This window comes from Pongo pygmaeus, chromosome 21 (assembly GCF_028885625.2).
Source record: "Pongo pygmaeus isolate AG05252 chromosome 21, NHGRI_mPonPyg2-v2.0_pri, whole genome shotgun sequence".
Classification (NCBI taxonomy): domain Eukaryota; kingdom Metazoa; phylum Chordata; class Mammalia; order Primates; family Hominidae; genus Pongo; species Pongo pygmaeus.
The window spans coordinates 45,412,516-45,438,487 of NC_072394.2; the positions used below are offsets into that span (position 1 = coordinate 45,412,516).

Sequence of the window (25,972 nt, forward strand, 5' to 3'; positions counted from 1 at the left end):
TCTAATACCCTGTATTAAACCTCTTCCTGATTGAAATACCTAGAATGGTTTCTGTTTTCCTATCTGAATCCAAACTGATGGACACGTCATGCTTATATATGTTTGCAGCTATGATTTAGAAGGTTTTTGGAAGCTATAGGTCTTATTTTAACCTTAGACACTCTCAGAGTTCTTAAAAGACATAACATATTCTTGCTTGTTCATAGCTTTCACAAGTTGTTTCATTGATGAGAAGGCTTTGAATCCTGAGAAAGTGCAATTTGGGTTTCTTAATAAGGAAACACAACACCTAGGAAAGGAAGCAATTTTAAAAGATATTGGCAGATTTGAGGAAAGTTTTAAAAACAGTTTGCTCAAATATCTGTTGCTTTCCAAACATAAAGCATGATTGTGTCAGCACAGAGCACAGTGTCAAAACTAGGTAGATGAAGAGGGAAAATAGGAGGTCTTTTTAGAAAAGGGTAATTTCTCTCAATTACCAAATGTCTCACTGATTAGTAGTTGTGGGGAAATAAATTCTGGAGTTGTACCTGTGATATTAATGGGGCATGTGATAGATCATTGCAGCTCTGCAAGGATGCATGAGAACAGAGTACGTGCCTTAAGCTCAACTGGGAGATTTATCTTTCTGCGAAGGTCTGGGCTCTCAGGGACAGATTGTACGTCAGGTGCCCCACCTCCATATACTCATGAAGACAAATTCCTCTGTGAAGAAGCAGAAGCAGTTGCCCTGCTTGACAGACAGACGAATGGAGGGGTTAGGACCACAGGAGTCTTCACCAATGTTTTGTTTCATAAACGTATCACTAAATTCCTATGTTTAAAATTGCCTTTTTCTTGATTCATAAATTACAAGTCAAAGAATGCTAGAGTCAGAAGAAATTGACTTCTGATATTACAATGGTCAATAAGGTCCAGGGAGGGATGATGTGTGGCCCAAGGTCACAGAGCAAGTTAATGGCAGAGCTAGGACAGAATCCAGGACTCCTTATTTTTAGATCCATTTCACAGAAGTGGGTGTAGGAAGCCCAGAGAAAGGCAGCTCAAAGTCTGAGGTTAGTGACAGATCTGGGATGAGTTCCCAGGGATGCTTCCTTAGCCACTAGGCAGAAGGCCATGCTAACCAAAGGCCTGGCAGTAGAGATAATGCCTACCCAATTCCACCATGTGCCTGCAGCCCACACAGAACCACAATAATAACCACAGGAAGAACAGAGCTAGAGGGGCCTGAGGTAGCTCTGTTGTTAATATGTTGTACTTATTTAAAATCACATGTTTCCACCCAATCCTGGGTAGGAAAACTGAGGTCCAGAGGTTCAAGTCAACAAAGCAAGGCAGACACAGAAGTGTTGTGTCCATGTGCTAAAAGGTGGATGCCTGGGAGTCATCAGTGGGTGCCACTGAGTTGAGCTGCTTTGGTTCAAATCCCCTTCCCGGCACTTCCAACCTCTATGATGAAGGGCAAGTTGTTTAATCTCTTCATTCCTCAATTTTCCATCTATAAAGTGGGAACACATGGTACCTACACTGCATAGGGTTTTGTGAACCATAAAGGAAACAAGGCTTTAAAGCACCTGGCACAGAATGAGTGCTTTATAAACGCTAGCTGTTACTATTCTCAAAGAGAGACATCCCTGTCGGTGGGAATACAAAACACGTCATAAAAATCTGATAATCTAGGAGAGAATTGACCAATAGAAACATAATGTGAGCCACATATGCAATTCTAAATTTTCTAATAGGCACATTTAAAAAGGTAAAAAGAAATGGGTTAATTTTAATAATTTATCTAACCCAATACATCTAAAATATAATCATTTCAACATGTAATCAACATAAACATTATTAATGAGATGTTTTTACATGATTTTTTCATACTAAGTTTTTGAAATCTGGTGTGTAGTTTACACTTACAGGACTAGCTACAATTCCAGTACTCCGTAGCCATGTGTGGCTAATGACCGCCAGATTAGATACGGCAAATGGGACCTCAATGGATTACTGGATTTTCCAGATTGTTGGACTTTATTTTTCAGAGACATCGCAGCCATCTTATTTTTACTAAATTGGGGAAAAAAGACTATATTTATACGAAACTATTTCCTTTTCTTACCAAATATCTCAGAATGCATATTTGTAATTCAAATTACTATAATATCCAAAGCATAATGAAAACCTGTTTCCTCACTAATGAAAAGACAGATCACACATTTAAAAATGAAAGGTTCACTTGGAGGAGCTCTAGCCCCTGCAGCAGCAGCCCAATCGGTTGAATGGTCCACGAAGACATCGTTCAGCATCAGCATCCAGCCAGCATCACCATGATCAGGATGATTCTCAGAAACGTCTTCCTCTCAGGATGCCCTGGGAGTGGCTAAAGTTGAAGCAGCAGGAAACAGAGGAATCTTGAAGGACGTCATCTCTGTGGTCCTGTTAAATGCGTCTCCGACACACGACTGTTTTTGTGATGCTTCCTTTTCAAAGAATTTACTCTGAACAACATGCAGGTTCACTGTATCTGCATTTACAGAGACACTGACAGACTTAGACAATTCAACAAACTGACAGGATCAACCCTCCACTAAAAGTAAAGCATTTCTTCCATTCTTCCAGTGAGAAGACATCCTCCCCTCAAAAAAGTTTTCGAGCAACTTTAATAAATACAATTTTAAGCGTATATATGATTGAATTAGGCAAAAGTCCACTTATGGTATCTAATATACAATTTAATTACACATACATTTTAAAATCCCATTTCATAAAATATTAATTGAAAAATAGAGAGTGGTTCAGGGCACAGATTCTGGATCCAGATGGCCTGAATTCAAATCTCAGCTCCTCCATTTACTGTAACTCACTTTTGAGAGAGTTGACATGCTGGGCCTCAGTTTCCTCCTCTTTAAAATAGGGGTGATAACATCCAGCTCACAGTGTTGTTGAAGTATTAAACAATGTAAAAACATGTAAAGCCCTTAGAACACTGTCCAGGAAGTGGTATACACATGTTAGGTTAAAAGACATAGTGGTTTATTATCCATTCACATAGACTTTAGAACCCCTTTATTCTTTCTTTCTTTCTTTTTTGAGATGAAGTTTTCCTTTTGTTGCTCAGGCTGGAGGGCAATGGCGCAGTCTCAGCTCACTGCAACCTCTGCCTCCCAGACAACCCCTTTATTCTAACTCGTCAAACGCAGCAGTGTTTGTCATCAGAAGAAGCACTTTTTAAGTTGAACGATGCCAGTCTCCATCACTTTCACTTCCCATTACACCATTTGGAATGTAATACTTTTTGAATCTACGTATGATGTCACAGAAAACTGAGTGTCAAGGCAAGCATCTATGTGGATATTAGCACAGACAGGTTTTCCCATTTATCTGGCAGCTGTGTATTCTGATCACCACAAGGACATCATGTTGCTTTTCAAAGCCATTGTTAGGACGTTGTTAGGACACTTGTTCATTACCATCACCAACACTCGTCATTACTTGGTCATATCCTCCGGAATAATTACTAAACCTGCATTCAATTTCCTTGCCTTTTCTATCAATTCTGTGATCCCTGTAAACATCCCAAACTAGCACTGATTGGGGTCATTGCAGGCTAATGTAGTTTCTTCAATTAATTTTGTAGCTCCAAGTACACGAAAAACCATCTTATAATATCAGATGTTTTGTAAGAACTTTTCTCAGAGCTGTTTGGAGACAAAGATCTTGTCTTTTATTTGGGCACACAGGAGGCATTGTAGCATTTCTTTCTTCTCCCACCTCCATCTCATAGGTTTTAGTTGAATAAACCATGGTTCATTCACCCAGGAGAATATCATGTAGCCTTGGATGGTGAAAATTAACTCTGAATATAGTGGCATAAAAAGAGATGGATGACAGAAGGGTTTGAGAGCTATGATTCTATTCACTGTATGCATTCCTAGGCGGCCACAGTGCAGCTGTCCAGAGCACAGCCTGGACCCTTTCCAAGGGCACGTCCTGTCTCCACCATATGCTAACGATGACCTGGGCAAGTCATTCAAGCTTTCTGTGCCTAGGTTTCCTGATCTGTAAAATGCAGATAACAGCATCTACATCAGAGGACTGTTGCAAAGATTAAATAAGTTAGTATATTTAAAGTACTTAGGATAGTACCTGACACATACTAAGCACTACATAAGTAGCACGTCTCTATTACTATTACCACATACAGATACTCTCTGTCTTCCTCCTTCCCTCTCTCCATCCTCCTTCACTCTCTCCCTTTCTCTCTCAAAACACATCAATATGTTAATGGTGATATTTAGGCTAACTGTAATCAGGGTGGGGAGAGGTAACTTATATGTTCAAACTCAGCATTTTTTAAGAATAAATATATAATATTTTGTCATTAAAGAGGAAAGAAAAAAATGTACTGACTCAACAATTGCTAAATGGGAACATAAGAACTTACAACTTTAAACCAATCAATAATAATATCAGGTGTGATTAAGGACACTTAAAGGCCCATACTTCCATATGATTTTATTGTAAGCCTCACATTAAAGGAAGAGTAGGTCAATCTGAGAATAGATCACATCTTCCCAAGAGGAGCCTCTTACAGGTGTCACAAGCAGTGCCACACATTCTTGAGTGTGTGCCAGGCCCCAGAGCAAAGGAAGGGGTCATCCCCAGTGTCTCTTTATTTGCCCCAAGGATCCTGGGACCAACTTCAGAGCAGAAGAACCCAGACCAATCAGGCCCTAGGACCAAGTGGCCCATCCTGACCAAAGCCTCATCAAGCTCAGAGTTGGGCTCAAGACATGAAAGCTACAGATGCCCCAGGTGCCATGAAAATGCCAAAGAAAGTGGCAGCCGAGCGTTCTCCTGAAACCACTTTCTCCCAACCTTCCCAACATGAATAACTTTAACGATAATTCAGTTATTGTTAAATAACCACCTTCCTTATTCCAGGCCCCATGCGGGATACAAGGAATTCAGCAATGAGAGGCAGTCCATGCCCTGGAGCCACTCACAGGCCTAGTAGGGAATCAGAGACAACATGTGATAAACTCAGCTACAGAAGCATAGTAGAGAGGTAAATGCTGTGAGGGGAGTCAGGGAGGGCCTCCTGGAGGAGGTGACATTTGTGCCGGGGTTTGATTTAGGAGGAAGGAAAAGTGGAGCTGTGCTCTAGCCTTAGGGATCAGCAAGTACAAAGGCATGACGGTGTGACCTGTAGGGTTTGTGGATGAAACAAGAGATATCAACTATGACTATCTTTTAAAAAATATGAAGTTTCTGGAAGAATATTAAGAAGCTCATAATGAACAGAAAGCTGAAGGATCAGGCCTGAAAAATAAGCAGAAAAAAAGGGAGTTCTGGGAGATCAACAAGCAAGAAGTCCAGCAACCTCATAGCACAAACACCATGGCCAGACACCACCCCTACTACTGCATACCCCAATTCTCCAGCCTCTGGCTGCTGGCCCATCCTTCCTAGATGAAAAGTCCTGGACAGCAAGGCCCACCTGCTGCATCCAGGTTACCTATCCAGCCACACCCAGGCTGCCAGGAAATGATGAGCAGCTGGCACCTTAACCTCTCAGCGAGCTACACAATCCACTGAGACTCAACAAAATGAGAGATACCCCAAATCAGGAAACAGGGTTGGAGACTGGACTCCCAAAACAATAACACAAAGGCTATTTTGTAATCATGTGATTCATGTGTAATCATGTGATTACACAGAAGAGGAAATGAAAGAGAAAAGGGCAGGAGGGGGCACTGAGGCTCGAGATACATGCTGGGGTCGCATCATGAGAAACTTCAATTATTAATAAGAGCAATTCATCTAACAAACATTTGCCGCTACCTACTAAGCCCCAGCACTACGGTTACAAATATAAATACAATGTTGTCCCTGCCTACAAGAACTGAAGCTAGCTCTGTTTATGGCCTGTGAACAGGCTTGCAGTTCATCCAATAAACATGAGGGAGCCCACACAGCTTTTTATAGCTAGCGTCCACCTGGATTGACCAGTGCTTGGACCATTCTATTTGACATTATTTCCAACACTATTCTTGCTAAAGCCCAGGGAGTACCTAAGCTAAGAGCTAGAACAAGGTGCAATCAGAGGACCATCACAGTGCCTGGCTTGTGTTTAGTGCTTCAGAATTTGCAAAGCATTTTCCCAACCATCAAGTCATGGGCAAATGTCCAGGACTACATGTTTGCCATGTGGATGATATTCCTTCCAGATGTCAAAGATAATACACAACCATTCTGTTTTGGGTACATAAGGGAATACAGAAATATATACATATGAAAACAAATTCAATAACTTCTATTGGAGATGAGCACAGAGATGTATGTACAAGAATACTCACCGCAACGTGATTCAGGAGTAACTGGAAAGGACTTAAATATGCAACAATATGGGGTGATGAAATAAATCGTGGAACAGTCATTGCAATGGGTAACTATGAAACCTTTAGAAAACATGGTTTTATGGAACATTTAATGACATGGGAAAATGCTAAAGAAAAAAGCATTAAATAGCAAAACAGATATTTCCGCAAGTTTGTGTGAACATATGACTTTCATTTCATTCTTTATAGCTATCTCTATTGTGCATTTTCTTGACAATGAATACACATTATTTTTGCCATCATAAATCATGACTGCAAGTAGAAACAATTTTTAAAGATGCTTAGTTGACAATAGTACCATGTCTGCAATATATATTTCTCTAGCCTGGACATCAAGCCTGACTCCTCAGCCACATAAAACTCACATGACCTTGGACCAGTTGCTTCACTTCTCTGGGACTCTGTTTTCTCAAAAACAAGCGACAATATCTCGAACTCATGGGATGGTGGGACATTAGATGACTTGTTGTACAGGATGATGCCTAACCCACTTCTTAGTTACAGTGGACAAGTAGTAAATGCCAGCTCCCTGAGAAGAAAGCAAAGCTGGCCGGGCATGGTGGATCAAGCCTGTAATCCCAGCACTATGGGAGGCTGAGGCGGGTGGATCATGAGGTCAGGAGATAGAGACCATCCTGGCTAACACGGTGAAACCCCGTCTCTACTAAAAATACAAAAAATTAGCTGGGCGTGGTGGCGGATGCCTATAGTCCCAGCTACTTGAGAGGCTGAGGCAGAAGAATGGCGTGAACCTGGGAGGCGGAGCTTGCAGTGAGCCAAGATCATGCCACAGCACTACAGCCCAGGCGACCGAGCAATCTCTGTCTCAAAAAAACAAAACAAAACAAAACAAAACAAAACAAAAAAAAAAAACAGAAGAAAGCCAAGCTTCCAATACTTACAGTGCTTGTGTGGAAAATGTGACCTGGGTAGGTGACGGGGTCAGGGTACTGATGTGTAACTGACCTGGTTTTAGTTTCCTAGAACTGCTATTAAAAATTACCATGAGCTGGGTGGCTTAAGACTACAGAAACCTACTGTCTCACAGTTCTGGAAGCTAGAAGTCCAAAGTCAGGGTATTGGCAGGGCCACGTTGTCTCCAAAGGCTCTAGAGAAGAACCTGTCCTTGCCTTGCCTGACTTCTGGTGTCTGTTGACAATCCTCAGCAATCCTTGCCTTATGGCTGCATTGCCCCAATCTCCACTGCCACCTGCATGTGGCCTCCGTCCCTATGTGTGTATGTATCTTTGCCTCCACCAGTCGTATTGGGTTAGAACCCAATATGACCAGCATGACCTCATCCTAATTTGATCATTTCTATAAATACTTATTTTCAATTAAGTGTGACATTTACAGATATCAGGGGTTAGGACTTCAACTTATCTTTTTAGAAGACACCATTCAACCCAAACAGACCTCAACCCTCCCTTTAGAAACATGAGCAGTTAGAGCAAGGCAGGAACCCACAGGCAAAGGCCCCATGGTGTGAAGGAACAGGCCAGGACCACTCTGGAGACGGTGCTGCTTCCATGACATGCTAGTTGGGTGAAATGTGTGTGTGTGTGCGTGCGCGCGCGTGTGCATGTGTGTCACCTGTGTGTGTGTTCTCCCAACTCCTCCTCCTTCCAATCTGGAAACTCACTAAGCTTTTTCTATTTTTCTGCTCTAGAAATGTGTGTAGGAAAAATAGAAGAAGCTGCTTGAAATCAAGGCTTCCTTCCTTCCTCCTTGTTTTTTCTAACTCTAAACTTACTTAAGAGAGAATGCTGGGGTCTGGAAGGACTGGGCCAAGAAGGGTGTGCTTTTGAAGGCTAAGATGGTGAGGAGAGAGGTTCTCCCATTTTACGAAGGTGGGAGGTATGGATCTGCTGGTGCCACACTGCTCCGTGGCAGTACCTGAGGAGGGGCAGGCCCGGGGGGGTTGGTGGGTGGTACACCTGGGCTGGCTGGGCTGTGACAATGGCTGCTAGCCTGAGAAAGCAGCAGCAGAATCACTAGACCTAAAGGGAATGCAGCAGTGGGCTTCCCAGAGAAAATCACAACAGTCTGCTTAAACCCCAGGAAACTCATAGAACCCTAGGGAAGAGGGAGCTCCAATAGTGCCTAAAATGTAGTCTCAGCTCCCTGGGGACTGAGGGTCAGATTCAGGTTTATGTAAAGAAGAGAAATAAGTGAGTATTTCTTATGTACCTGATTTTACAACCTGAGATTCAACCCTAATCCATACCTCATGCTTAAAAGAATGTCCTACAAGTATTCAAAGGATATAGAAGCAAGCCACCCAAGCCCCACTACCTCTGGCTTCAGCCCTTTCCGAAGGATACCTCCAGCACTCACATCTTCCTTCAGCCCCCAGGATCCTCTCCTGCTGGGCCCTGGGCTGTAATTCAGGGCTGTACCTCAGAGATGACTTGTGGAAACCCATGCCAAAGATGGGGAAGGCAGGGCTAGGAACTGGTGGTAGCTGCAGTTAGTCCCATAGGCAGGATAGACAGCTAGAGAGAGGGTCTGTGAGTGAGTGTACTAACCCCTGCTCCTCTGTGACAGCCTCAGTAGAGATAAGGTGGCAAAACCAGGTCTGAAGCCTGGAATGCTAGTGCAAGAGCTTCTCCCATGGAGAGAGATAAGGAAAAGTATATATTTAGGTTGATGCAAAAGCAGTTGCGGTTTTCGCCATTACTTTCAATGGCAAATAACAGTGGTTGTGTGTAACATTCAATTCACAGAGCTGGGCTGGAGGAAATGTCTAAGCCCTCGATGCAGCAATGCATCCTGGACTTGAAAAGCCTCTCTGGCCTGTCAGGACCCAGAGCAGAACACCTGCTGAGCAGCTCGCCTTTGTAAAGCAGCATCAGTGAGCTACGAGTGGGGGCAAGGTCTCAGGTGGACTTGGACTTCCAGCCCCAGAGATTGCAAGAACCATAAAACATTTAGAAAAACCAACATTGACTATCCCCTACTCCAGGCAGACAGTTCACACTCATGCAGACATCCTCCATTTAACTCTCACATTAGTCCCCAAGATAAAGATGTGGAAACTGGGAATTGAGACCCTGGGGTTACTCAGCTGTTGTGTAAGATTGGAATACACTGACTTGCAAACATGTCTATGATAAGGATTTTGAAAGCAAAGAAAAGGATGTTATGAGTGAGAATAAGGAGGAAGTCCATCTTTAGACAGACGGATAAGGGAAGATTGCCTTGAGGAGTCCTGTGAGCTGAGACATGAAGAAATCAGCAAAGCGCCAGATGCAGTGGCTCATGCCTGTAATCCCAGCACTTTGGGAGGGCGAGGCAGGAGGATCACCTGAGGTCAGGAGCTCGAGACCAGCCTGGTCAACATGGCAAAACTCCATCTCTACTAAAAATACAAAAATTAGCCAGGCATGGTGATGTGCGCCTGTAGTCTCAGCTACTTGGGAGTCTGAGGCATGAGAATCACTTGAACCTGGGAGGTAGAGGCTGCAGTGAGCTGAGATAACGCCACAGCGCTCCAGCCTGGGCAACAGAGCGACACTCTGTCTCAAAAAAAAAAAAAAAAAAAAAAAAATAGAGAAAGAGAGAACCAAAGAACAAAAGAGAAATCAACAAAGTGAAGAATTGAGAAAACAAATTCTGGTGAGAAGGAACAAGGAACAGTATGTGCAAAGGACCCGTGCCAAGAAAGAATCTGACACATCTGAGGAACTAAAACACACCAGGTATGAGAGAGGAGAAGAAAAGGGGCCCAAAGAAGACACTGTATCACGCAGGATCTTACAGGCCATGACAAGGATTTCAGATTTCATCCTATGTGCCAGGGGAGGCCATCAGCAGGATTAAGTCCCAAAATGACATGGACTGAGTTACCCAGACCAAGTATAGCATGGAGCTCACCACACAAAGGGGATGGGCAAAAAGCTGTGGAACATCTGAATAAACAGACTCAAACTTGACTTCCAAGATGAGGAGAACTGCTGGCTTTACAAAAAGAAAGCAAGATTTCAGCCTTTGCCCATAAGAAGAACAAACAGTTTCGCCTAATCCAAATTCGCTTTCATGCCTCTCTGCCTAAGTGGCACACAGAGCCGCTGAAATCCACAGGCGCATCATGACAGAATAATTTCAGTGATCATTATCAAATGCCTCTATTTAGAAAAGCCCAGAAGATTGTATTAGCATGATCCAATATTTATGAAATGACACCCTGCTGTAATGAGGGGCTGAGAAAATTAATATTAGAAGCAAAAGCCATGTCTTTGGGCAGAGAGAGTAGCATGAGTAAAAAGACACACTTTTACTCAGCTTCTTAGAACTTGGTTTTCTGATCCGTAAAATGGGAAGGATAGTAGCAAAAAGGAAAATACGTGATCAGTTAGTAAAGCACCCAAAGGCCTTTAATAATGTTTTTTTCATTCATTCCTGTATTAATAAAAACACCTAATAAAGACTATTTGCCCATCCACACATCCATCCAACAAAGTGCTAATTTAGTACATAGGATGTCTGATGTACTGCATTAGGCACTGAAGATAAAGTTGTGAACAAGATTCTCATGGTCCCCATTCACATGGAACTTCTCATCTGGGAGTAAAACATGCACTGGATGAATAACACCTGCTGTGATTCGTGTTACTAAGGACAAGTGCAAGGTGCAATGGGAACCATTACAAAGAGAGCTGACCCAGACTGAGATATGAAGAGGACGCACAAGACAGTGGATAGGGGAAAGGCTCCATGGAGGATGCCAACCTCATGTGAGTTCCCGAGGCAGGAGAGAGTCAGAACATTCTGGCAATCGGCAGAAGCCAGTGTAAAGTGAGCACAGTGGGATGTGGAGCATGATAATGATTTGGAGGTTTAGGGAGGATCAGCCCTCAGAGCTTTGGAGGCCACAACAGGGCTTTGGTCTTTCCTGGGGCAATGAGAAGCCTCAGAAAGGCTTAAGACAGAAGCTGGGTGGAGACAAGGAAGAAAAGAAGTAACATGAACATGCTTATATTCTAGAATAATCTCTTTGACATCTGTTTGGAGAATGGATTAAAGTCAAAAGAGTTAAGTCAAGGAGCCAGTTAGAAAGTTTTCCACTTACCCAGGAAACAGACAATGGTTGTGTTCACCAGGACAGTGGTGGCAGAGATGGAGAGGCTTGGGCAGACCCAAGATATACTTAGGAAGTAAAATGGCAGAATAAAGTGATTGACTGGGAAAGTGGGTGAGAGAGAAAAAAGAGAAACATGGCCCCCCGGTTTCTGAATCAGTACCAGTAGGGTGAAGTGAGCTTTCTGGAGACGAGGAACAGTGGAAAGTGAGTAGACAGGGAAGGGGAAATGCGTAAATCAAGAGTTCAGTTTTGGAGATGTTGAGCTTGGAGAGCCTACAACATGCTACAGGGCTTTAAGTGGACTAAAGATGAGCAGAAAGAGCATATGTGAACACACACACACCCATACACATGCATATGCACACACCGCCATGTACACACACCCATGCAAACACACACACACATACACACCTCCCATACACTCCCCCATATACCCCCCCCAAACACATACACCTCCATACACACAGACCCCCATACACATGCATACACACACACTCACATGCTCCCATACACATGCATACACACCCTCCATACACACATACACCCCCATACACACACCCCTATACACTCCCATACACACACACGCACACCCACACCCCCATACACATGCACACACCCCCATACACACACCCCTTACATCCCCATATGCACACACACCCCACATACACACATACCCATAGGCATGCATACACACATACACCAACACATCCCCATACACACACACACCCCCAATACACAGGCATGCACACACAACGCACCCATACACCCCCATACACACACACCCATACACCCCCATACACTCTCACACACACCCATACACATGCACACACACCCTCCATAAATGCACACCCATACACACACACCCCCTTACACCCCCATATGCACACACACATACACCCCCATACACATACACACACACCCATAGACATGCATACACACATACACCAATACACCCCCATACACACACACACACACAGGCACATATACCAGTACACAGGCATGCACACACACCACACCCATACACCCCCATACACACACACACACGCATACACACACGTATACACACTATAAGATCCAGATTTATTGGGCCACTATCAAGGAGGGCCATGAAGAGTAGAGCAGATGTGCTATGTTTAAGCAGAGGTGTCTTGGATTCTTGGGATCCCTAATGGGATGGGTGATTTATCATGTAAACCAGGCAGTACTTTTTAAAGTCAGCATGATTGGGCAACAGACAGAGGTTGTTCCACACTGCCTTACTAATGGGGATGCACACCTGTTGATGACTTCGCTCATTCAAAGTAAGGTCCCACCAGATCTGGAATGCTCAATTTTGTACCACAGCCCAACTTTATTACACCTAAGGCTTGTATCAACACTTGTGAGAAATTTATACAATTAATGCCTTTAATAGGAGCTATCCATAACCATCCAGTGCCTCCTGCTTTGGAGCCAGACTCAAAGTGAATGAGGCCACACCCTCACCCTCACCTGGGCATCTCTGAGCATCTTCTTTGCTCCCAGTTTAGTAGCATCCTGGAAAACCCCGTTCTCCAGAGGTAGCCAAGATGACACGGCAGCTGGGCAGTGGGTTGTGTAGGTGTAAAATTCCTGAGACATCTAGGCTGGGGGCATAAATGTCAGAATCACCAGCACAGAGGCAGTATCTGAGGCCATGGGAGTGGTTGAGGCCAGCCACAGAAAGAACACCCAGTAAGCCTGAAGAACTCTTAATACTCCATGGCCAGAGCGCGCTGACACGGGAGACTGAGAAAGAACACCTGGGGGATTGGTGAAAACCAAGACAGGTGTGGGTTAAAGCGAGGGAGCCTATGGTCAAGGAGAAACTGTAGAAAATGGCCTCCCTTCTCCAACAAGCAATTGTCTTTACAACTGTGGCAGGATATGTGATTATTCAGAAAAGTGAGCTTCACTTTCTCAGAGTCGCAACTCTTCCTGGCTTCTATCACCAGGTAAGCCTCTTCAAGACGCACCTTACGCAGGCATACCCCACATTTAGAGTCTAAGTGTTCTCTCTGAGTAGACTTCCTTCAGGTACTTCCCCTGAAACATATCAGGTGTACCTCACAGGCCTGCCCCATGCAGGTATTCATCAAGAAATCACACTAGGCCTTCAGCACCGCTGGTTAAGGATAAAAGATTGGTATTTAGAATGTCAGGATATTAAACTTACGATACAATATATAATAATAACATAATAATATATAATAATGATATGTTATATAATAATAAAACCTTATAAAAATCTGTGGAAGTATCCCTAAATATATATATAAATTATATAATATATATACTATGTAACGTATATAATGTATAATATAATATATAACCTTATAATAATCTGACTGTAGACGTCTCCCTAAATATATAAAATATATATAAATAACACATAATAATAATATATAAAAATAATATAATAATATAATTAATATAACCTTATAATAGTCTGACTGTTGAAGTTTCCCTAAATATATACAACCTACGTCCATGTGGCCTGGAAGAAAAGGAGTGACCTTAAATTCTTCAGAAGCTCTTTCTTTCCCTGACACACCACTATCATCAGGCTCCCAAGCAAAACCCAGTGATACCTACTTGTAGCTAAAGCTTAGAATCTCGAAGCTAAAAGAAATGCTGAATCCAGGTGACATGTCACTAGTATCAAATCCTGAAGAATTCATTCAGCCTTGGTTTGACCACCTCTGAGTGTGGGGAACTCACTACCTACAGAGCTATCGATTCCCATCTCAGAGAGCTCAATGTGTAAGTAAGTTCTTCTCCCCATGATTCATGGTAAAAACTAGCCATCCCCATTACAGCCCCAAACACGATGGATCACATACCTGTGGGCACCGCCTGGTCCAGCATTGGTTTCTCCCATGTGTTAATCTGCTCCCAGGTGAACCCATTGGTCCCTAGAGCCACACTATAACCACAGTTGCTGTAGTGCTCATCAAAGGAACAGCCACCTGCAGACAAAAGAGATATGGGTAAATACATTCCTGTGTCTGAGGCTTGGTTCATTACCTCTGTCTCGTCGGCTCTTCATTTACAGCTTTGAATTTTAAACTCCGGAGAAGATTTTCTTTATATATATATATAGAAAAAAGACGAGCAAATTGGATTTTTATATTTGCTTTGGTGCTCTCAGGAAAGGCACTGGCATCTGCAGGCCCCCGTATTTAAAAAAGTTAATAAGGCTAGTTACATTGATTTTAATCTTCCTTCCTGAGAAAGTAAACAGCAGCGTCTCATTCTAAGTAGGAAAAATGAATGCCGGGGCATGCCTCTGTAATTGCTTTGTGCAGCACGGAGAGATGCTGTGAGGCAGCGGAAGGAGCACTCACTTCCGAGTCTGGCAAAACCAGACAGCCATCACCTTCACAAGGCTGTGTGAGCTCAGGCCAGGTGCTTCATACCTGAGTGTCTCCGTTTCCTCACCTATGATACGGAGGGAAATGTCCAACCTTACAAAAATACCATGAGGATTAAATGGAATAACACGTGAAAAGTAACTGCCACATAATACTTTCTCAATGCCCACCTGTTTCTCTGTAAAAAGCAGTCTGAAAAATCATATTTCGTGGAGTGAGAATTGAATTTGTAAGAAAGTAGACAATCATGCACCTGGAAGATAATAAAGTCAATGTTGATCATGTTTAAAGCTTCTCCCTTTAACTTTAAAGGTCAAGCCATCCACCATTTGACAATAAGTTATATTCATTTGCTGTTGACAAGGATTCACTGAGCATATGCTCTGGGCTGTAAGTCCCATCAAGGTGACGTTGAGAGAGGTGTGGGGTGTACAGTGGAGGCTCCAACTAGGAAACACTGGTCTTTCCAGAGAAATAGGAGCCCATTATATTCTGGAGGAGAAAGCAGAAGTGGAGGAGAAGTGAACAGGGCTTTGAAGGATGGGAGCATCTCCATGGGCGGAGGGCAGGAGGAATGGCATTCTGAGTTGAGCCTGCAGGGTACACAAATGCAGGGAGGCAGAACTGGGACTGAGTTCTACAGCAGCCTCCTGGCTGGTCTCCCAGACCTGTTTCACACTCCAGTCCATCTTTTCCAATGTCCCCTTCTTGTCTCCTTAATGTTCAGAGGGTGCATCACATCACCATCCTCCTCCTTTAAATGCTCATAGGTTTCCCACCCCACAGAGAAACACTGTCTGCTATAGATTAAATGAATGCCTGCAAAATTCATGCTGAAGTTTCAACCCCCAAAGTGATAGTATTAGGACACATGGCCTTTGGGAGGTGATTAGGACATAAGGGCAGACTCCACATGATTGGGACTAGTGCCCTTATAAAGAGACCCCAGAGAGCTATCTCGCCCCTTCCACCATGTGAGGACACAAGGAGAAGGTTCCATCAAAGAAGCAGGAGCTGGGCCCTCACCAGATGCTAAATCTGCCAATGTCTCGATCTTACACTTCCTAGTCCCCAGGACTGTGAGAAATCAATTTCTGTTGTTTATAAGCCACTCAGTCATGGTATTTTGTTATGACAGCCTAAATTGACTAAGAAAATAACCAAATATGGCTTTATTCAATTCATCCCACACTAGCCTGGCCCATGTGCTCATTAACATCACACTATTGTCTCCATCAGCTGCAAAGAACCAAATTCTTTCTCTGCACCCCAGACCTGAGATTTCCTCTGGATAGTGGTGGTGGACATCCTGTTGACAGATTTGATATAGAATACAGTCCAAACACCATGGAAGAAAACCTGTGATAGAAAAGCTTTCTCCACTTCCCTTTCTTGTTGGATATGGACACCCAGAAGAGCTGGCCTTCAGCAACTACTATGGTCCAAATGTGCGTGCTCCCCTTAAATTGATAGGTTGAAGCCTAATCCCCAATGTAATAGTATTAGGTGGAGCCTTTGGGAGATGCTTCCAAAGGATTGTGAGGGCTCTGTTCTCAGAAATGAGATCACGCCCTTATAAAAGATGCCCTAGGCAGATCGTTCACCCCTTCTGCCATGTGAGGACTCATAGAAGGTGCCATCTATAAGGAATGGACCTTTACCAAGTACCAAATCTGCTATCACCTTGATCTTGAACTTGCCAGCCCTCAGAACTATGAGCAATTTCTATTTTTTAAATAACCCAGTTTAAAGCATTTTGTTATAGCAGCTGAAATGGATTAAGACAGCACCCCATTGAGTATCTTCACTCTGTCGAGGAAAGCCACCCAGAGAGTCGCCTGACCAGGAATATCAGCATTCAACTTTTCAGAAGCAAAATATAAACTTTTCTTCTCATATGGCACTGAGATCTTAGGGTTTAACTGTTAGCACCGTAGAGCTTTTACAACCTGACTAATATATGAAGTGTGTCATACTTCAACACAGTGATCTAAAGAAAGAAAGAAGCAGCATATTCTCCCAAGCATTTGCTCTCTGTCAGGCAATATATTCGACACTGATTACATATACTATCTCATTAGCTTTCACGTAATCCTCACAAACCACATGAGGTACATTGTATCTCAACTTTAAATCTAAGGGAATTCATGCACTGAGGGGATAAATAACCTGCTCAGGCAACATGGAAGGAAAGTGTTGGAGCCAATATTAAATCCATGGCAACATAGCTGTAGAGCCCATGCCCATCCCAACAGGCCAGAGAAAGAATTATTCCCCCAAACCAAGAACAAGGTCTTTCACTTATAAAGTAATGAGAGAGGCCAGGCAGATAAAGAACTTCCAAGGTGGTTGGGCCTCTCCATTCAAATCCACTCCTTTACTTATTCTAGAAACATTCAACAAGTTTTTTTAATGGGCTCTGGACATGGCACGGAATTGATAGATATGATCCTTACCCTCACAAAGTTTGCAGAATAGAGTGAAAGGTAAGCATGCAAATATACACTGAAGATGCAATGGAAAATATGCTTTCTTATGTATGTGTTGATGCTAAAAAAAAAAACAAGTTATTATTTTAGTTGATGGTTTAATTAACCAAATTCTCTTCCTTCTTCTAGATAAGATTTAAGAAGGCTCACAGCTATACCTCTAGGCATCCCAGGTTACAGATCGCAGGCAAGGTCACATTAATAATTGCCCCTAGTCCGTTGGATCCATTGCCCACACCTCACCTCCCTGCCTCTGCTTAACTGTAGGTAGACTGCTCAGCTGATACTGAGCTGACTGCTGACAGGTCCTGGCCCTCTAAGGACTAGGGATGTACCTCCTCTTCACAGGCACTCACTGAACCACCTTGCTTCTCCCCTCTGCTGAGCTCTGTTGGTCACTTCAATCTGCAGCAGGTAAGCAAATGCTTTTCCCTTCTTACAGTCTGCTCTTTGAAACTAGGGTTCCACAGCAGCAGGCCTTGGACCCCAGTGACCCAATTTTTATTTTCAAACCACAGTCCTCTCTTTGCCTCTGCAGAAGAGCTCACTTAGAGTGAATTTAAAAGCAGCTTTGCACTCTGTCTTGAGCCACTATTTCTTCAGAACATTCAGGCCCCACTGTCAATTCTATTCCACTCTGCCAGAATTTGTCATCACTTATGGGATGACATATGCATTCAGGACAGAAAATGGGGACCTTAAGGTCACTTTGGGGACCTTAATGTCCCTCCCACAGAAGAGTTTCTAGAAACAGGCTCTTGTTCTGCACTTTTATCACTTATACATGTCTGAATCCCAGCAATACACACAGTTCATGATTTTTCCATGGAGCCCTTGGGCTCCCAGCAAAGCAGGGAATTTCAAGGAATGCTGCCTAACTGGTCACTGGTCCAACCAAAGCAGCAGGTTAAACATAGAAGCAGGAAATACTGCATGATGACAAAAATCAAATTGAGGACAGGAAAAGAAAGAAAAGCAGGACAGAAGGAGGGAGCCACAAATCTATGCTGCGATTTTCCACGTGTTCCTCTACTAAAAGGGCGTTACATATATAGCTCTGAGCTTCTGACACCCAACAGAAAAAAAGCAAAACCTGGTAAGGTACTGGACACTCTGTGTTTTTATAATAAAAGCCAAATTGCTCAGGGAAATGACAACCATTTCAGGTGCTTTGATCAGACAAGAACTTCTCTGCAGGAATACTCATAACAGAAACCCCAGATCCCATAATGAAACAACATCCGCATAAAGGGGTGAATGGCCAGTTTCATGAGACCGTTTCTCATCATCATTCTCAATATAAATTGATAGCATCACCTAAACACACAATTCAGTAAAAACTCATTGGGGCCCAACGCAATGCAGTCTGGATACCCACTCCCTATTGGTCTGACTTGACTCAAAGGTAAGTTTTAAGAACTATTCAGGGGAGAAAATATACTTAATATGTATTTTTAGGCAACCTTTATGAGTTTTCTGTCTCCCACATTGAGAAACAGAGTGGCTATGAACTCAAGACTACATAACCCAATAGCAACTGACACTGACATCTGGGTACAACCTGTTGGGCTCACATCCCTTCTCTGTTTCTGAGCTTTCATTTTCTGCTGTGCAAGGCAAGGGGCTGAACAAGATGACTGCAATGAACCTTCCACTTGTAACATTTAAGAAATCCAGAGATTCAGAAAGAACTGGAACTCTCAGGAACCACAGAGATACAGACCCATGCAGTCAGCACAAGTACTGGCTAGGATGCCATGCCACTGACAGCTACCAAGAGGAAGAGGAGAAATTAAAGCCAAGCTTCCCCTGGACTGAGAACAGAAAACATTTAAACCCAATAACATCTATCTGTCTTGGCACAATTCCTAGTGGCCATAACACCTGACACACCCAAAACAAGCCCCAGACATTGCTGCAGGTGTTTATGGCAGACTACTTAGGGGAGATTTATGGTTCCAGAGAGTCCCTGATATAGTTTGGCTGTGTCCCCACTCAAATTTCATTCTGAATTGTAGCTCCCATAATTCCCACGTGTTGTGGGAGGGACCTGGTGGGAGATAATTGAATCATAGGGGCGGTTTCCCCCATACTGTTCTCCTGGTAGTGAATAAGTCTCGCAAGATCTGATGATTTTATAAGGGGTTTCACCTTTCACTTGGCTCTCATTCTTTCTTGTCTGCCACCATGTAAGATGTGCCTTTCACCTTCCACCATGATTGTGCTGCCTCCCCAGCCATGTGGAACTGTGAGTCCACTAAACCTGTTTCTTTATTAAATTACCCAGTCTTGGCTATGTCTTTATCAGCAGTGTGAAAACAGACTAATACAGTCCCCAAAGACACTCATTTGGATGCTAACCTCATTCAGGTTTGAAGAGCAGGTGACATCATTTAAGTGATCTCAACCTCACCACAATCATTTTTGGGAGGAAGGAAACCCAAAAAATCTACCCCTACCCCAGGAGCTGGGCTCAGCTGAGGTTTGGTGAAGATCCACATAATTGGGGGAGGACAGGGAAGTGCAGCCACTGGCCAAGGACCCAGCACCTGCCCAGAGGAGCTATTTCCCTGGGCAGGCTGAGGTCAAAATGTGGCAATGGCCCCAGATGCTCTGATGTGAATCAGACATAAAAAGTCAACAGAGAAATGGAAAACTGTAGCAAGGAAATTGGATTTTGAAAATCCATTTGGGTTTGGTAATGTATAGCATATCAGCATCTGTAAGGGAAGTAAAAATAGTGCAGGATACATACTTTAGGATACATTAAAGCATAAATAAAGTTTATAGTGTCAATCAGAATTTTTTTAAAAAACATGAGCTCTTCTTTTGAAAATGAGAGAGGAATAGAATTCAATAAAAATATAAATGTGTCTTCCTCTGCATTTCTTAGATATGATCCTGTGTATTCTTCAGCAGAATTAAGTTTTGTAGAGGAACTAAAAGATTTGTTGGGCTCCCACTGTGTGCCAGGCACTGTATTTGAACTATGTAGGTGTATGTATCTGTATATATATTAATGTAGATGTAGGTGACTCAAACACCACCACTCTCTAAGACAGGGGTCAGCAAGCATTTTCCATAAAAGACTAGACAGTAAATATTTTCAGCTTTGTAGTCACACAGCCTCTGTCACAACTACTCAGTTCTACCATTGCAGTGCAAAAATATGTAAATAAATGAGTGTGGCTGTGTTCCAATAAAACTTTATTTACAAGAGGTGACAGCCTAGATTTGCCCAGGGGCTATAGTTTGCCAACCCTTGCTCTAAGAAAGAAGTATTACTTTCCTCTTTGTATGAATGAAAACTTGTCATCAGAGCTCCTAAGGAACTTACCCAGAGAGGGAAAAACAACGACATCACATACAGCAGTACTAACAGCAACACCTCCTTTTATTCACAGTTGAATGTATGGAGGCTTTACCTACAGTATCTAACCCTCACCACAAGCCCTGCCATTTTGATTATACCATTTTATAGATGATGTATCAAACTCACCCACATGAAGGAATGGAGCCAAGATGTGAGCCCTAGACTGGATGGTACCAAAGCCTGGGTACTTTCCATTGCTCCAACCTAGCATTCTTTTGAACACTCTGTGTGTTCACAGAATCTGGTCTCACCCTGTTGCTTCCAGAATAGAAAGATGTTCTTTTAATATCCAGCAGTGGAGCTAAGTAAAAAAAAAAGAAAACTGGGCTAAACCTAAAAAAGGTGGAAAATTGCCTTTACTTGCCCTCCATGGTAGGCACTACTTTTGGTAGAGCTCATCATTTTGATGAACATGTCCGGAGATTAAGGTGATCTGCCATGGATGAGGATATGCAGAAACACCTGCTCCCTGATCCACAGCTGGTGCTGAAAGTCCTAGTAGCTCACTCCATATACATTCTCATGATTCTTGGGGGAGACGTCAGCACTGGGGACCCTGGGGTGGGGGAAGGGACTGAGACCACAGGACTGTGTCCCTCCAACTAAAGCTCCATAGCAACAGGGACATGCCACAAGGGTCTCTTTCCTCAGAGTCTGTCCCATAGTATATGCTTGCACTTTATTGTTTAGTGAATGTCTGAATATATTAAAAAGGACCTCCAATCATGTACAGGAGCCGGGCTGGGGCCCACAGAGAAAGCTCTCATCCACTGTCATCGGGCTTCTCCTGGGGGCCACGGTGAACCCAGGGGAGGCCTTGCAGGGGAGTAGGAGCGAAGAGCTCAGAAGTCAGGCTGGACCCTTTAAGAACATTTGCTCTGATCACATGAAGGGCCAAAACAGATGGAGATTCTGAATCCCTAGAAAGAAGGGAAGTCCAACGTTGATCTAAGGAAGCGCCAAAAGGCCACCAGGAAATGGAGAAAAGTAAGGTGAGACCACGGACAGGTGGAGAAGTCATTCAAGGAGAAATGAGAGTATTTGTGAGAGGACCAGAATGACAGCTGAGACTGCTAAGGAGTAAACTGTGAGCAGAGCTTGATAAGGGTTTGCAAGGACCAAGTGATCACAATGCAAGGTCAAAGAGACGGGGACAGAAAGCTGCTGAGCAGACACAGATCCCAACTAGATCTGAGAGATAGTCAAGATAACCATGTTCGGTGCCCAGCACTGTTCTCAGTGTTCACCAGTAGTAACTCATTTAATTATCACAATCACCCCATGAGATGGATATGATCATTAGCCCCAATTTAATAGACAAAGAAACTAAGGCATAGAAAGGTTTAAAAAAAAAAAAAACTATCCCAAGATCACACAAATAACAAGTGGCAAAGCGTGGCTTTGAACCCAGACTAGCTCAGTCTATGCATCTACTCATTATACTAGGTTGCCATGGTGATGAACTGAAAAGGTAACCTTGACCTCGAAAGGAACCGGTTGAGGGAAATAAGTGGCTGCACAGTTCTTCCCCAATCCCCGTAAAATGGCATTCAGCCAGTCTGCATGCCTTCTGCCCCCATTCACTGCCCAGGCCCAGGATGCCAATCTGCACTTCTGGAGGACCAGGCATAGGGGGTAGGCTCTGCCCCTTCACCTCATAACGGAGGCCATAGTGTTATAGGGAGGAGAAGAAATGGAGCAGGGGGCTTAAAGTCAGGAAGGCAGGCACATGCGGGGAACAGGGGGTGGTGTGGGCCTCACATAGTAATCGCTGGTATGTGAAGAGCTCACACTTGTGAGCTGTTCAGACAGATTCAAGATGTAGCAAGAATAAATGGTTACAGGGCACAGAAGAATAATGCAGTCAAAGCAGTTATTTTGTAACTGGGGGGTTGTTAAACTTTTTCTATTAAGGGCTAGATAGTAAATATTTTCAGCTTTGCAGGTTGTATTAGCGTGCTAGGGCTGCTATAACAAAATGCCACAAACTGTGTGACTTAAACAATAGACACTTATTTTCGCACAGTTCTGGAGGCCAGGAATCTCAGACCAAACTTGGGCAGGGTCAGGTGAGGGCTTGCTTCCTGGCTGGCAGATGGCCGCCTTCTCACTGTGTCCTCACATGGCCTTTCCTTGGTGCCTATGTACGCTGGTGCATCTTCCCAGCCCAATGGAACTAAAGCCTCATGCATATAACCTCATTTAACCTTCTTATAGGCCTTATCTCCAAACACAGTCACATGGGGAGACATCTGCAAAATTCCTTCACCTTTGTCATTCACTAAGATAAGCTAATCAAGACAGTGAAATCCATCACATGCACAGTCCACGCAAGGAGTGGGAAGTACTCAGGATGTGTACCCCAGAGGCCAGGAATCTTGGGGGCTGTCTTAGAATCCCACCCATCACAGGGGGCCACATGTTCCCTGTCACTAGTACTCAACAATGTTATTGTTGTACAGAAACACCACAAAAAGAATGGGCATGACTGTGTTCTAATAAGACTTTATTTATTAGCACTGCATGTTGCATTTCATATGATTTTCACATGTCCCAAAATAGTATTCTTCTTTTGATTCCTAACCATTTAAAAATGTAAAAACCATTCTTTACTTGTGGGCTATATAAAAACCAGTGAACAGTCAGATTTGGCTGGTAGGCTATAGCTGGCTGACTTCTCTTTAACGACATAAAAATTCCCAATTTTAGCAGTCACTGAATTTTAATACAGTCTCGTGTATTGCCATTTGAATGTATGCCATGTGCTACTGACCCTCTCCTCCGAAGACTCAATTGTAGAATGTTTCTTCCTGTCTCTGGGAACCGGAGGGAGGAACATGTCTCCGATTGTCTCCTAGCCTTATGGATAAGGGATTGGGTAAAGAACACTAACTCTTTAGATTTGATTAAACACTTCATCTACACTACAAGCTTGTGTTCTTCATTGGTAAGGAGTAGTACTCCCACTTTACAGATAACGAAACTGAGGCAGGAGTGGATGATGCACTCAGCGTCAGATCAGGGACCGAGCCAAGACTCCAATCATGGGCTTGTTTCTTGGCCAGAAAGTCTGACAACCAAGGTGACCTCCAAGATAGGTCCACCTACAAAATTTGGAGCGCCCCATGCAAAACTAAAATGCAGAGTCTCTTCTTCGAAATTAAGAAATCAAGATGGTGCCAGGTGTGATGGCTCACGCCTGTAATCCCAGCACTTTGGGAGGCCTAGGCGGGCAGATCTCCTGAGGCTGGAGTTTGAGACCAGCCTGGCCAACACGGTGAAACCCCGTCTCTACTAAAAATACAAAATTAGCTAGGCATGGTGGCGCAAGCCTGTATTTCCAGCTACTCAGGAGGCTGACACAGGAGAATTGCTTGAACCTGGGAGGTGGAGGTTGTGGTGAGCCGAGATCACGCCATTGCACTCCAATCTAAGCAACATGAGTGAAACTCCGTCTCAAAAAAAAAAAAAAAAAGAAATCAAGATGGTGACAGCACAGCATTAAACCAAGCATGGGCTCTTCTGTTCTGAGTGCCAGGGCCTGTTGTGACTCAGTGCCCTTGAAGCCAACCCTGCTCTATGGACACATATTCCAAAGATAAAGATATCTCAACCCCTAAATCATGGAGATTCCACCCTCGTGTCAACAAATGCTTTGAAGGCAGGGTAATATCTAAGTGGGGCTTATTAATCGTGAGCAGCCTATCGTGGGTAGCCGATTCTTGCCCCCGGAATGAATGTAAACCAGCCTTCCATAAACTGAAATCCTTTTCTGAATATCTAATTGAATTTGGAGAAGTGTGTGCCGGGGGGGTGTTTAAATAAGTGCACAAATATGATAAGAAGGTCTTCACACCATTATATCTAATTCAGTAAGCAAAAATAATGGCAGGGCACGTTCCAATTAGTGTTTGATTTATTTGCTTTAACAAATCCAATTAGTAGAATGTTTTATAAAGTCATCCAATGTCAAACACTCATGGACTCAACAGATACAAACAATACTCCTAATATAAAAAAAAGTTTTAAAGCTCTTTGAGCAGTGAATTTATTATAAATAAGATGATGTCTCTCTGATGGCTTGAGAAGTCCCCAAGGACCAAGAAAACCGTGTCTGATCTGTTCATTTGGTTCTTTTTCTATGAGACTTTGTGCAGCAACTCAGGTTAATGTGGCCCATTATATTAAATCCAGGAATGAAAACAACAAAGGTGGAAGTTAGCCAAGGAACTTCAAGGGAGAATAACGAACTTGCTGCTGGGTGTCTTCTAGATCAGAGACGTGTTTCGACTTCCAAGGCAGCACAGTACAGTGGGAAAAGCCCAGGGGTAACAGAAACGGTGGTGCCCTAGAACCTAATCTGATGCCTTCATGCCCTTTTGGGTCTCCAGTTTTCTCACATATTAAATAAAGAGTTCAATGAGGTTAAGCAGCCCCCAGAAATGCCCACCTTGGGTGGTGGATGATGTTCTTTGCCCAGGGAGACACAGAACAAGGTAGCAGTTAAAGCTATGAACTCCAGAGCTCTGCTATTTTTTTTTTTATTTAGTTATATGACCTTGGCCAATTTATGTAACTGCTATGTGCTTCATTTCTCCATCTGTAAAACTAGGATAATAATAGTGCCTAACTCTTAAGGCTGTTATGAGGATTGGGTAATTTAATATTTGTAAACACTTGGAATAGTACCTGGCACGTAGTCAGTGCCAAGTATGTGTTAAATTAATATTTAATCCCAATCTATAAATTAGAAATGGAAAAGGCAGATGTATTACACGTGGTCAGCTGGCATAATCTCACCAAACAAACAAAATGCTTTAAAGAAACTGTATCTGAGTCTGCCCATCATATCCCTTATAGATCATCAGGGCTGATTGTGGTATGCTATTGGTCTGCATGAGAAATCCCAGCTTCTGTCACCCCTTACTACTGTGTGACTTTGAATAAGTCATGTAGACTCTAGGGCCAGCATTTCTCCATGTGTGACAGAAGCGGCAAGTTGTACCCTCTCCAAGAACCTTTTTGTTGCTGTTGTTAAGAGACGGGGTCTTGCTCTGTCACCCAGGCTGGAGTGCAGTGTCATAATCATAGCTCACTTGAAGCCTGGAACTCCTGGGCTCAAGCAATCCTCCTGTCCCAGCCTCCCAAGTAGCTAAGACGACAGGCATGTACCACCAAACTTGGCTAATTTTTTAATTTTTTGTAGAGATGGGTTCTTCCTATGTGCTCAGGCTGGTCTC

General features: G+C 43.3%; 1 protein-coding gene across 12 annotated transcripts in view; it reads right to left on the reverse strand.

Annotated features, from left to right (window-relative positions):
* PTPRT (protein tyrosine phosphatase receptor type T) overlaps nucleotides 1-25,972 on the reverse strand; it is a 1,135,643-nt gene that overhangs the window by 815,682 nt on the left and 293,989 nt on the right. For all 12 annotated transcript variants that reach the window (XM_054467368.1, XM_054467370.1, XM_063659593.1 and 9 more), the window contains exon 2: nucleotides 14,340-14,465. In XM_054467368.1, coding sequence (XP_054323343.1) covers nucleotides 14,340-14,465 — 126 coding nt within the window. The remainder of the gene's footprint in view (nucleotides 1-14,339; nucleotides 14,466-25,972) is intronic.